This window comes from Phacochoerus africanus, chromosome 8 (genome assembly GCF_016906955.1).
Source record: "Phacochoerus africanus isolate WHEZ1 chromosome 8, ROS_Pafr_v1, whole genome shotgun sequence".
Lineage (NCBI taxonomy): Eukaryota > Metazoa > Chordata > Mammalia > Artiodactyla > Suidae > Phacochoerus > Phacochoerus africanus.
In genome coordinates this window covers 108,227,488-108,241,845 of record NC_062551.1, presented here as the reverse complement: position 1 = coordinate 108,241,845, position 14,358 = coordinate 108,227,488, and the positions used below count along the sequence as shown (strand labels likewise).

The 14,358-nt window shown below is 47.2% G+C and overlaps 1 protein-coding gene across 1 annotated transcript in view; it reads right to left on the bottom strand.

The window, feature by feature from the left end:
- Positions 1-14,358, bottom strand: part of LAMA3 (laminin subunit alpha 3) — a 254,743-nt gene that overhangs the window by 84,570 nt on the left and 155,815 nt on the right. Inside the window, exons 33-36 of the mRNA XM_047793935.1 lie at positions 5,875-6,019; positions 5,040-5,180; positions 3,324-3,485; positions 166-264 (exon numbers count right to left, since the gene is read on the bottom strand). Of these exons, the coding sequence (XP_047649891.1) occupies positions 166-264; positions 3,324-3,485; positions 5,040-5,180; positions 5,875-6,019 (547 nt within the window). The remainder of the gene's footprint in view (positions 1-165; positions 265-3,323; positions 3,486-5,039; positions 5,181-5,874; positions 6,020-14,358) is intronic.

Here is a 14,358-nt window from a genome sequence, read left to right as displayed (position 1 = left end):
GGATCCTGAGAGGTGCTGTGTTTCACACATCACTTTGGGTTTCTACAAAATTAGAAATGACATAATCCAAACTGTTTGCAAGCCACTTATCAAGATGCCCTAAAATTGAATTAGCTCCGATTGCAACTGCCACATCCTGCTGCTGGGTTGTGTTCTGACACCTACGGTGAGCTGCACATCCGGCTTCTTTTCCAGAAGAACCATGTCTCCAGGTAGTCCAAAGGACTTGATTTGGTAGGTGAGGTAGCCACCATAGGAGGAAACCTGCAAGGGACATAATAGGATCAACAGCACAAGCATGAAAAGAGGGAATGGCAACACTGACTCATCAACAAAGCACACAGGCACATACGTCTGGAAAGATACAGGAGCAACTTGTCCACAATGGCCACCTCTAGAGAGTGGAATTGAAGATGGTATGTTAAGTTCCTACTTTATAGCACTTTATAACTATTTAAAATTTTAGTATGAACGTGATTGAGTTTTATAAGCAAGAAGATACTTCCGGGGAGTTCCCTGGTGATTTGGTGGTTAGGACTTGGTGCTTTTACCATGGAGACCCAAGTTCAATTCCTGGTCTGAGGACTGAGATCCCACATCAAGCCCCTGCATGCAGCAGCCAAAGACAAAACAAAACAAATTATGGAAACTACGTGAGTTCAGCAAGGGTACAGGATCAAATAATATACAAAGGCCAACTGAATTTCTGCACACTTGCCATGAACAATCAAAACATGAACCTAAGAAAATGGCATCGAAAAAGAATAAAATTCCCAAGAATAACTTTGCTAAAAACTTGAAAAACTTGTCCTCTGCAAAATACACAACATTATTAGATCCTTTGATTCTAGATGATTACTAAACCAAAATGATTACCTAATCCATAGCTACCCTATGAAATGTAGGCCATTGCTTTCCTATTTAACTGAGAGAATCATTTAGTATCTATCGGTTACAAAGTGAAACTCTAAATATAAATTTTCAGAAAAAAACTCCCCCTGAACAGCAGATGGTTGAATATTTCCCAAGTGATTCTGAACTCGCCTGGGTGGGTGCATAAGCCATGTCTGTCTGTGCCACTGGGTGTATGACCCTCCTCTCAGTGCGGTGTAAGCATCCTGACCACAGTGGAGATGTGGAGATTAATGGTCAGGGTTTTTTTGTTTGTTTGGTTGGTTGGGTTTTTTTGGACAGAAACATCACCTCTGATCCTGATACCTCCCACCCTTAAAATAAAAATTGATTGGAGTCCCCGCTGTGGGGATGGGGGGCATCTCTGGAGCACTGGGATGCAGGTTTGTTCCTTGGCCTGTTACAGTGGGTTAAGGATCTAGTGTTGCTGCAGCTGCAGACAAAGCACCCTTACTAGAGAAGACAAAAAAGGTGCAGGAAGGAGGGGCCCTTCCCACTGACGTTCTTCCCTAGAATCTACAACTCACAACGCTTCACTGCATGGAGTCACATGACCATAGGGTCTGCAAGTATTCCAAGGTATCAGCTTCCCCTCCTTTTTTTTTTTTTTTTTTAGGGCCACACCCACAGCATATGGAGGTTCCCAGGCTAGGGGTCAAATTGGAGCTGCCGCTGCCGGCCTACACCACAGCCAGAGCCACAGCACATCCGAACTGCACCTGTGACCTACACCACAGCTCATGGCAAGGCCGGATCCTTAACCCACTGAGTGAGGCCAGGGATTGAACCTGTGTCCTCATGGATGCTAGTTGGGTTTGTTACCACTGAGCCACGTTGGGAACTCCCAACGTAACATCTTGAAGCATCTTATTGAGATGAAGTATTGCCTTTTTGATGGGCTTAAGGTGGTTTTAAAAATATGTCCACAAATTCTTTAACATGCCTGCCTCTAAGAGGTGAGCTTAATCCTCCTCCCTCAGTGTGGACGGGAGGTCATGACTGGCAGAAGTGAGGGTATGTCATTTCTGTAATTAGGTTATTGTTCTCTCATTTGCTTTGGAGAAAGCCACCGACATGGAACCCTCAAGCAGCCCTTGGAGGGCTTCACGGGACGAGGAACCGAGGCCTCGCACCAAGAGGAACAAGGCCTGCTGACACCCACTTGGGTGAGCATCTAAGAGGATCCTCCAGCCCCAGCTCATGGCAGCCCTGGTGACATCTTAACTCCTGAGAGACCCTGCACCAGCCGCTCCTGGATCCTGGGCCACTGAAACTAGGATCAGCTTTATTGCTTTACGCTGCAAAGTCTGTGGGTCATTTACCCAGTGATGGATACCCAGTAAGTACAGGCCAAGCCCGTGGAGCGGAGTGTTACCTGAGGGAGAAGGCAGGTATACAAGAGAGAGACAACAATTCCCTCACTTCAAAACCTACAGTCCTTCAACCTGAAGACAGAATTCAAAGGCTCAAGCCAGAATTCCTGTTGTGGCTCAGCAGAAACGAATCTGACTCTATCCATGAGGATGCGGGTCTGATCCTTGGCCTCAATCAGTGGGTCAGGATCCGGCGTTGCCACGAGCTGTGGTATAGGTCACAGACACCCGCGTTGCTGTTGCTGTGGCTGTGGTATGGGCTGGCAGCTGCAGCTCCGATTGGGCCCCTAGCCTGGGAACCTCCATGTGTCACAGGTGCGACCCTAAAACAGAAAAAAAAAAAAGAGCTCAAGCTGATAAGCCTTGAATATTTCATCCTAAATGAGACAATGGCATCACCTGAACTGGGCTCCATGAAACCCACCCCTTCTCCAAAGCTCTGCCCTGGGCCACCAGGTGCACGTGTCACCTGAGAATGTTTCTACAAGGAAGCTCACACTTCTGTCCTTATAGATGAGTGTAGGTGGCCAGATCCTGGAATAATAATTTCTACGGCAGAGGAAAAGCGACTCGTTTACAAGCTCCCCAAGGAGCATCTAACTGTACATGATTCTGCTAACAAATGCCATGCTGCCCCTGGATCCTGGGTGCCTTTTAACAAGCGTGAGTCACTTTTCAGCTTTTATCTTGCTGACAAGGAGCTTTTCTTCTGCTTTAAAACAAAGAATTCTCAGCATTGGCATTTAAAGGCATACACAGCCCATTTGCAGCAGATGTTATTTAAATGGTTATTTTCATGGAGGAAAATTCTTCGGCATTAAATGAAGATCAAGAACCTAGTGCACCATGTCCTCAGCTGTGAGCAATGCGTGGGGGCGCCTGAGGCTCGTACACCCTCGCCTCCCCATCTTCTGCGTTTGTGATTAACCAAGTTTCTTCAGTTTTAGCAACCTTCCTTCCCGACAGCCAAGAAACCACTCCCCATGCAGTGATGGAGGAGGTCCAGCAAGGGTACAAAGAGCAGCAAGCCATGGTTACCTTGTCTCCCAGGTAGGAGGGAGGTGCCACCCAGGAGGCACTGTGAACTGTTGAGGGCAGCTCCTGGAGGTCGGCCACCACGCTGCTGCTGCCCGGGTTGAAGGAGACGGGGATGTCCACTCCATCCGCCATCTCGAGGCGCCAGCCCATCATATCCACAAACTGAAACACAGAGGCCAGGGATGGAAACGTGTGCCGTGGCTTCCTTGGCGATGGCTGAATTATGCAGAAAACAGCACGTGCCGTGGGGCAGCCACCCGACTTCAAAGGCTGCCCCCCTGCATCTCCTTGTGTCTGACTCCTGCGACGGAGTCCACACACCACCACCTGCCCCCTTCTCACCCATCACAACCAGGAATTCTCAGAGGTGAGTCACCACATGCATGGCATTTATCCTCATAGCCCCGCACACATCCTGGTTCCTGACATGTCACAGGTGTCTAATAAATGGTCAAATAACACATAAATTAGAGTATGACTAATACCTGGGACTGTGGGCTCATTTTAATGTGATGTGTAATACAGTGGCCTGCTCTCATTCCTTCTCTCTAGATAGAGCTTCATAATTAAATACTCCCCTGATCACAAAGGAAGCCAGGAGATAACTTATGAGGGGAAGAAAAAGAAGGAACTGACAGGGCATAGACTGAGAACAATGCTCCTGGGGAACCCCCTCGGGGAAGGAGAGGACACTTCAGGGTGGATTTACAAACTATTTTCTTCTTTCCGATTACAAGCCTGCACTTCTTTCAGGAGGCAGGCAGCACAAAATACAGAATAATCTTTCTTTGAATACGTGTTGGACTTAAGACATGACTCGCACAGAAAGCAAGCATGAGACACGTGGCTCAAGGAATCATGAAGGAAACAAAGAGTTTTATTTTTCCTGGAGTCAATTTTAAAAGGGGCCAAATAAGAGATGTGGAAAAACAGTGAGAGGGAAAGTAACACAGGAAAACAAGCAGATAAGAAGAAATGAGGACAGGCATTCCCGTCGCAGTGCAGTGGAAATGAATCCCACTGGGAACCGTGAGGTTGCAGGATCCCTGGCCTCGATCAGGAGGTTAGGGATCTGACGTTTCCAGGAGGAGTGGTGTAGGTCGCAGATTCGGCTCGGATCTGATGTTGCTGTGGTGTAGGCCGGCAGCTGTGGCTCTGATGGGACCCCTTGCCTGGGAACCTCCATATGCCAGGGGGGCAGCCCTAAAAAGAAGAGAAGAAGAAGAGGAAAGAAGAGGAAGAGGAAGAAGAAGAAGAGGAAGAAGAAGGAGGAGAAGAAATGAGGACGGGGCAGGATGGGGAGAACAACTTACTCCACTTGTTTGATGAGTGTTTATTGAGCATCTACTACATTCCGGATGCCCCCTGGGCTTTGGGGTTGTATCAAGGAGCTCCCATGTGGATGGTGGAGGAAGAGAGACAGTAAACCACCTTGAGGACTGTGGGACATGCTCTGAGGTCCACACAGCAGGGAGAGGACACAGAGGGAGGGCATGGTGAGGGGAGGCGGCTCTGAGGACCTGAGACTCTTGAGCAGACAAGCTGAGGGTCTGAGCACAAGGACATCTGGGAACAGAAGGCTGAGGGCTGTGAGCACAACGCTTAACATTCTAACCCAGCGAGACACCAAAAGCCCCACGACCCTTCCTGCTATTGCATGACCTCCTCACTCGGAAGCACTACATAAAACCAAAAGGCCTCTAAGTCCCAGCCTACCTTAGCTCTCCTCTTCTGTGTGCTGTGACAATGACGACTTACTCCGAAACAAAAGCAACGGGTACAACCCTTGGGATTCGCTGGGTCCAGGTCGAATGAGCCTTCCCGACAGGCATCACATTCTGTACCTTCCACATTTTCCTATTGAAGAAAACCATGAAATAAGCAGTCATTCCTTCTAAAGGTGCCCTGACAGGAGAGCGCTCCATGCACAAATTAAGTATCAACATAAGATGACAGAATGGGGTGCTAACAAAACACCCAAAGATCTGCAATTGTTAAGCTTTTAGGCCACATGCAGTATTTAAACTTTTATCCCACACACGAATGGAAGAGAGGAGTTCCTAAATTTCATCAGATGCCTTTAGCCTTTTGAAGGTAGAGAAATAGCCCCTGGAGGATTCACAATGGGGTGGCGGGGCCGCGGGGGGGGGGGGGGGGGGGCGTCCCACTTGCTGCCACTTTAAGACATCTGCTGGGAGCTCTCCTATAACCTGAAGAAGTTATGAACCTGGGGTCCAAAGAGCAGGAACTGGCTTCAGAGGAACCCATGTATGTCTTGAAATTATAGACAAAAGTTTGTGTCAATTGTTCTGGACAGGGTCTGTATCTGTCATCAGATTCTGAAGGAGGTCTCCCCTCCTTAGGACAAGGGGAGTGAGGGGTGTCCTTCCCCTCTAACTATTTCTATCAAGTGAGAATGGCTATCAAATGTGAGTCATTATGCAAATCTATCATGGGTCCATTCCATTTCCCATGGATTTTTAGAGTTGGTATGAAGACCCTCCATGCTGGTCAGTGGCCAGTGTCCCTGGTGTGGCACACTCCGTCTTACCTTGCAGAGACAAGCACCGGTCTCTGGGTCACAGATCCCCGGCTCGGTCCCATCTCTGTTGCAGTGGCAGGGGAGGCATTCAGGGAAGCGATAGAAGCCAGGAGCACATCGGTCACACTGTCGCCCTGAGATCCTGAGCTTGCATCTGCACTCAGAGCAAAGGAAGCAAAAGGCCTCATCGCCTTTCTACACACAGGCCTAGAGTCCACCTCCCCTGCCTTAGAGCAGCTGCTGTATGACGTCAGTTAAAGAAACCCGGGGCCTGGCCATGGGGAGCTGGAGGCCAAGGCCGAAGGGAGAGGGGCAGGTGCAGGACCCTTACACAAAGCAGTGCAAGGTGCCCACATGCTGATGGTGCAGGTACACACTTCCAGCTATAAAATAAACAAGTCCCACGGTTGTCCCAGACAACACAGCAACTACAGTTAATAATACCATACTGCAGGAGTTCCCATCGTGGCTCAGCAGTAATGAACCTGACAAGTAATCGTGAGGATGCGGGTTCAATCGTGGCCTTGCTCAGTGAGTTAAGGATCCGGCGTTGCCGTGAGCTGTGGTGTAGGTCACAGACACAGCTGGGATCTGGCATGGCTGTGGCTAAGGCATAGGCGGCTGCAGTTCTGATTCAACCCCTAGCCTGGGAACTTCCATATGCCACTGCTGTGGCCCTAAAAAGACAAAAAAAAAAAAAATCAACCCTCACGGATGATGACTCCGAGGATTGGGCTTGGTACTAGGTTCTGGGGTGCAAGGAAGGACACCGTCTCTGGGCCTGAAGAGCCTCCAAGGTATGTGCTGAGTTGCAGATGTGAACAATATTCACACAGAGTCTGACCAGGGGCCAGAGGGGCAGCATGGACCCAGTGTCCCTGATGGACATGAATTTAAAAGGACAAGTGTCCTACGGGGGGGGGGGGAGGGGCAGGAGCTCCAGACAGAAGGAGAGGAGGATATGGGGGGGGGGGCATGTGCAGGGAACACAGGCTGGTGCTGCTGGAGCAGGGATTTGGGCAGGATGCCAGGCCTCCAGCCCAGGGAGGCAGGGGCAGCAGCTGTTGTGGACGGGGGTGCTGGCTGCAGGGCCACTGTCCTGCACACTGAAGGCAGACTGGCTGGAGTTCTAACGACTGCTCTCACATGTATTACAGACAGTGTCTTAGTGAGTTATCCAGCTTCTCAAGACTTTGCTTCCTTGTCTGGGGAGAAGGGGCATGGACCTCGCTACTGTCAACAAATGCCAACCGGGCAGCTTGTGGCCTTGAAATCCAGGACATTTCTTTCAGCAAACACACAGGGCTGCTGGCCTATGGGTGCATCCACAGGATGGATGGTGGTGCCAATGAGCCTCTCACAACCTGAGTGCTACCAGTGGACAACTGACCCTGAGCATTGACCTGGACCTTGAAGGTGAGGACAGGCAGATGGGAACCCATTTCTTCTATCTTCACTTCACTGGAAAAGAAAGGAACGGGACTATTTTGCAGGGTGGAGAGCGGTGCAAGCTGCTTGTTGAGACAAGGAGAAACATCAACCTGTTGATTCCAGAGCGTCCTTGGGATGACGTGGTGGAAGCGGGAGCAGGGCTGAGAGGCATGACCTTGTCAGCAACGGGAAATGAAGTGCTGAGCTTCCCCCAGCACACATGTAGCAACTGAGCACTTAAGAGTGGATGGAAAGAGGAATTCCTGTTGTGGCTCAGCAGAAACGAATCTGACTAGGAACCATAAGGATGTGGGTTCCATCCCTGGCCTTACTCAGTGGGTTAAGGATCTGGTGTTGCTGTGGCTATGGTGTAGGCTGGCGGATGCAGTTCCAATTCAACCCCTAGCCTGGGAACCTCCATATGACTTGGGGAGGCCCTGAAAAAGACACACATACACACACAAAAAGAGTGGATGGAGAGAAAGCAGGACCTGAGCAGAGTGATAAGAGTGGTGGTCTGTGACCTGAACCCCAAGGACCCCAGGTGGGACTGACAAGCAAGGGTTCACCAAAACACAGAGCATGCAATGCCTGGATTCCTGAGTGATGCAATGCTTCGAGCGTTGAGCATATGACTTCTGAGCAAAAACAAGCAACTCAAGGGGTTTGGGGCGGTGCCATGACAACAGGGAATAAAAAGGATATTTCCTCTTCAAAGTCTGGCTCCACGGCTTTTGCAAAACGACCTAAAGACAGCCTGACCTTGCATGCTTCTCCAGGAAGACTGCTACCCAAGCAGCTGCCCTCACTGCAACGGCAAGAAGGTTCCAGGAGATGCTGCCAGGAGGTGCAGAGCAGCAGCATGAGGATGCAGGTCGAGTGAAGGCATCTCCACGGCAATAGGCTTGGGGCCAAATATCATGCAATCACATCTGAGCACGTGCAGCTCAGGTGTCTCCCAGATAACCAGAAAATCAGGTGTTACAGTGAACTCTGCCCTTTGCTCTTTAAATACTGTGGGTTCCTTGGTAGTAAACTCACATCAAGCCCAGATGTAATCTAGAATCCAAAGTCCACCTTATTCATTCATTCATTCATGCAATAATTACCAAGCACCATCTATAGAGACATCCTCGTGTTAGGGGACATGGGAGGGAGGGGACAAAGGAAAACAAGTCAGTCTTGGCCTTTGTGCATTTTAACTGAGGGCACAGGACATAGAGATGCAGGAAGGTAGGTAATCACTTGAGAGATGGGATGGCTAAGCTTATAGCCAGCTTTCAGCAACAAGATGATGACGAGGCATCTCTGTGGGCTTGCAGAGCTATCACACCTTCTTTGCATTTGTACCTTTAACACAATCCTTGAAGGGTGTACATAATTTGGGGGTAACAGAAGAGGGGGAAGGAGAACCAAGAACTGAACAACTGAATATAGGCAAAAAGTGTGCGGGGAAAACCACGCCAGAGAAGAAAGCTGAAAACAAAGCTTGTTAGGGTAAGTGGGGGCCAGATCACCATGGAAAGCTGGTCTTTAACCTCTCAGACAATGGAGGGTGGAGGGAGGTTCTTGTGCAAAGAGTGATGTGATGCAAGTGGTGCCGGGAAGAGCCACGTCCCACCCCCAGCAGACCACATGCAACATGGCGCTCACTGCACTGTCATTATTGGTTAAAGCAGGTTCCCCTACCAGACCATGACCTCTTGTTAGCAGGCATTTGGCTTCTGCACGAGGCACAGCACCCACACTGGAATGGGCCCTAGATAGTTTGAACCATAAAACATACTGGTACCTGACAAAATAGAATTTAAGTCCAAAAAAAAAAAAAAAAGTCACATGGATGGAGGAAATGGTCCATCCTAGTTAAAAAAAAAAACAAAAACAAACAAAACTACACATACCAAGAAGATAAAATTATAAACATATATCAACATTCTCTATGCGTTAGTAACAAAATTATGGGGAAAGTAGTTTTTTCAATTACAGTATAATTGTATACTTAGCAAATTCCTCCTCAGTTAAGAAGAAAGAAGGAAGGGAGGGAGGGAGGAGGGAAGGAGGAAAGAAAGAGAAAGAAAGAAAGAAACAAAGAAAGAAAAGGAAAGAAACAAAGAGAAAGGAAGAAAGAAAGAAAGAAAGAAAGAAAGAAAGAAAGAAAGAAAGAAAGAAAGAAAGAAAGAAGAAAGAAAGAAAGAAAAAGAGAAAGAAGAAGAAAGAAAGGCAGGAAGGAAGGATGAAGAAAGAAATAGAGGAAGTAGGGAGGGAGGAAGGGAGAAACCAGGAAGAGGAAGTCAATTAAGAGACCATCAGTGTCACTCACACAGGAAGTGGTAAAAGGACTTCACGAGGGTGGCGGGATCTACAGAGAGCCATGGAAGAAACTAGGGGCAGTAATACATACTTTGCCAGAAGTTGACACCTTATTGACTGTCAAGAGAGGGGGTTGATTCTAAGGGCCCTTTAACATGTTCGAATCCAACACTTCATTAACCATGTGAGGGCACAGGAGCTCAAAGAGATTAGGGGAGATGTCCTCCAGGGCCCCCTCAGTAAAGCCAATTGGGGAACCCCGGTCAAACTGATTTGCAGCGAAGGTGGGATACGCAGGCTGTCAGGGGAGATTGGAGCTGTGGATCTGGGAATCATCCAGGCGGCGAGAGTGGCTGAAGCCAGTGGAACGGGTGGGGCTTTAGAGGGACAAAGTATAAAGGGTGGAAGGTGGAGTTCCCATCGTGGCTCAGTGATTGGCGAATCCGACTAGGAACCACGAGGTTGCGGGTTCGATCCCTGGCCTTGCTCAGTGGGTTAAGGACCTGGCATTGCCATGAGCTGTGGTGTGGGTTGCAAACGCGGCCTGGATCCCGCGTTGCTGTGGCTCTGGCTTAGGCTGGCGGCTACAGCTCTGATCAGACCCCTAGCCTGGGAACCTCCGTATGCCATGGGAGCAGCCCAAGAAATTTCAAAAAGACAAAAAAAAAAGGGGGGGGGAGGTGGAAGGTAGACGGCCAAGAGCTTAGTGAATAATGACAATCGCTAACATCAGGGGCTAGCGTGTGTCAGGCACTATTCTAAGGGTTTTCACATAGGATATTTAACCGTCTAAGGAACTTTCAGAGGCAGGTGCCTCTGGTAAAGAGGGAAAGTGGGAGAGAACTTTGAGCTCTGTCCAGCCTGTGCCAGGAGCCCCGCCCACCCAGCTCTCCACTGTGTCCCAGCGCCTGCCTGCACACTGCCTGGAATTTACCATTCCTATTATTTGATGAGGTGCATCAAAGGAATTGCTCCTCCGAGTTGTTAGGGCTCGTGGATTTATGCCGAGATGGAAGCACTTCTGTTCCCAGAATGCTAAGACAGTGACCTTTTCTGATATTTTGTTTTTCCATCTAACACAAACAGTAAATCTATGAGATTGGCTCAGAGAGAGGTCCCCTCAACATGGCTTTCCTTTTGCTGCTGTTCTTCTGAAAAGGCATGTTTGTATAAGTGCTTGGCCATCAGGTGGACAGTCATCGCCTTTAACTGATCTTAAGATGTCTTGAAAGCGGTTATGTTCATTTTTGTTTTGTTTTGTTTTTTTCTTTTTAGGGCTGCACCTGTAGCACATGGACGTTCCCAGGCTAGGGGTTGAATTGGAGCTGTAGCTGCTGGCCTACACCACAGTCACAGCAATGCCAGATCTGAGCCGTGTCTGCCACCTATACCACAGCTCACAGCAACAGCCGATCCAACTGGTTTAAGGATCCAATGCTGTCACTACAGTGACAAAAAAAAAAAAAAAAAGCATCTTTCTAGACAGAGTTGTCCAAACAATGGGCTTTTTAGCACTTACACCATATAGCTTTGCAGTAGCTTCTGTTATACAATCAGGGATTGAAGAAAAAATAGAATCAGAATTTTAAATTTGGGGGGAAGTTGGAGATGATTTTATCAAACTTCTTTTTACAGATTAGGAAGCTGAGACCCAGGAAGGCAAAGCGACTTGTCTAGAGTCTCCTCTCTGGCTCATGACAAAGATAAGTCAGCTACTCAGTTTCATGGCTCCAAATGAATGTATTCCCAATTGTCTCTAAAATTATAACACTAGTTTCAATTAAGTAAAGTATTGTTGATTGCTGCAATTATTTTTGTAATTTATCTTAAAGGAGATCAATATTTATACCAGTTTGATTTTCCTTTATTATGACAAATTGTACACCTCTAAATCGTCTAATGAAATTTGAAAATTCCAATTTTTCAGCTTTGTAATTTGTGATAATTCATACCAATATAAGAGGGTTTCACTGAGAAAGGATGTTTTTCTTTTTATTGCAAATGCAAGGTAGCTGTGATTATTTCTTTTACTCGACTGTTCGGTTCCTCTAAACTCTTCATTTTCATTAGGAACATTTCAGGGGAAGGGTGTTTGAGGGGAGCATTCTTTCCTCGAATATTTTCTGAAGAAATAATCTTCTAGGCAATCAAAAGCTTTTTCAGCATCAAGGCTGGAATTATCACGGGTCATCTGTGCCATTAACAGTCATGTAACGAACTGAAAGCTTTCCTTACATTATCTGCCAAAGACCCTTTCATGACAGATCCACTCTGATCACGGATAGATGCATCATCCCGTTAGGTGATGAGAGTCTCCTTGGTAACGTCAAGATGAACCATTCCACATCTCGGTTTAGCTGTGATACAGGTCAATGGCCTTCTGTTCGTGTCGGCGTTCCCTCGGGTGTGGGCAAAGCTGCCACACCACGTGCCTCAGTCCTGAGGTAGGACTTTCTAGTCTACTAAACTGTCATTGGCCGGTGAAGGTTTGTGAATCCCACTCTTTCGAACTTGTACCTGAAATACTTTGGTGCATCTCTTTCTCTCTTGTGGGAAAGTGCTGGGCTGTGGCTCCTTCGTTTCACTTCAGCAAACACGAATCGAACATCTACTTTGGGTATTCAGAGACAAACCATGACAAACCTCTCCCACAATTAGAAAAGACAAATAGAGTGTTATAAATGCTATGGGAGGCAGGAAAGTCTAGGGTGTTATAGGGACACATAGGAAGGTGCCCGACCCAATCTTGGCAGTGGATGAGATTTTTTTTTTTTTCTCACAACTTTTAGTGTGTTCTTGGCTTCCTTGTTCTGTGGCAGCAGCACTGAGAAATTGTGTGTGAGGTTCTGTTTGTGGCAATTTCTTCTTCACCAGATATTGCCTTAAAAAATCTCCCACTAATTCTCAGATGATGGACTCCACTGCTCCTCCATCTCCTTGGCTCCTTGGCTTCCTACAATTCAATGTAGGTACCCCCTCCAGCTGCTTTTCCCTTTCTGTGCCCACACCTTCTCCTCTCTGTCCCCTCTCACTCTGTCCACGTACTTTGTTAGCCTCCATTCTCAGCCCCAAAATCTTCATTTGGGGTGTTCTGTTTTCAAAAGAAAACCTGAAGTAGTCATGATGGAGAAACAGCTTTGTTGGACTTGCCTGCATTTATTTTGTCGCTAAGTTTTTATTTTTAATTAAATATGGGAGTACTATAATGTTTTCAATATTCCTACTGTACAACACAGGGAACTATATCCAGTCTCTTGTGATAGAACATGATGGACGATAATACAAGAAAAAGAATGTATATATGTGTGTGACTAGATCACTTTGCTGTACAGCAGAAATTTGGCACAACATTGTAAATAAACTGTACTTTAATTTAAAACATTTAAAAAATAATGTTTTCAGTACTGGGGGCTCTAAGTATTTTAATACAGCAGTGACTGGCGCCACTACAGAATTCTGGGCTTCATCCTCTGTCAGGATTCCATTTCCCAATAACTGTTCTTAATCCCCTTGTTTATCTGCCTCTCCTGCTCTTTGCCTAGTTATTTCTTTATTTTCCCAAGGTTATACATTGCTCATGCTGCTGTTCAAGTGGAACCTTGTTCTTTCAGCCTTTCTTATACCCAGATTCCTGCAAGAACACTGCTTGAGTAAGCAAGGGATTTTAATGCTACGAACTCCCCCTCTGCTTATCTCAATTATTTGTCCAACTACTCTTTCCTCTGAAGGATTCATGCAAACCCATGCCACAGAAAGATGATGGAATATTTCCTTTGATTTGTCCTTCAAATATACTGAAAGGAATATTATTCCTAGTTCGATCTGTTTCCTTTTTTATAACACCCTAAATTCCCTTCTTTCTTTTCTCTTTTTCTTTTTTTTTTTTTTTTAGGGCTGCACACTGGCATATGGAAGTGCCCAGGCTAGGGGTTGAATCAGAGCTACAGCTGCCAGCCTACACCACGCCACAGCAACATGGGATCTGAGCCGCATCTGCGACCTACACCACAGCTCACAGCAGTGCCGTATGCTTTAACCCACTGAGTGGGGCCAGGGATCAAACCCATGTCCTCACGCATACTAGTTGGGTTCATTTCTCCTAAGCCACAATGGGAACTCCTTGGATTCTTTTTTTTTTTTTTGTCTTTTCTTGAGCTGCTCCCATGGCATATGGAGGTTCCCAGGGTAGGGGTCTAATTGGAGCTGTTGCTGCCGGCCTATGCCAGAGCCACAGCAATGCGGGATCCGAGCCACGTCTGCGACCCACACCACAGCTCACAGCAACGCCAGATCCTTAATCCACTGAGCAAGCCCAGGGATCAAACCTGCAACTTCATGGTTCCTAGTCGGATTCGTTAACCACTGCACCACGATGGGAACTCCAGGATTCCCTTTTCTGAAACCGGTTCTAACTCTACAGCTTCCTTTCAACTGGTAGATGTACTAGGGAGTTTGGAGCAGCCGTGTGTGTGTTGCAGACTAAGGAGCGGCAGAAGTGCTTAAGTAGCAACAGATTGGCTCAGTTGACTACCTTTCGGCCACGGTTCTAACTCTCTTATGACCACTTTTCAAACCCAAGACGACAGAACTCATCAAACTGCTCTCTTAGCTTCCTGGAGAGAAACATTCTATTCTCCTTAACCAGGTGGATGTTTCCACTGAGAGCCACCCTTGTTATTTACAAATACACTGGAGCTCTGGTGTTGTTTATGGCTGACTATCAGTTTCCTGTCAATAAAAGCAATGTGTTTT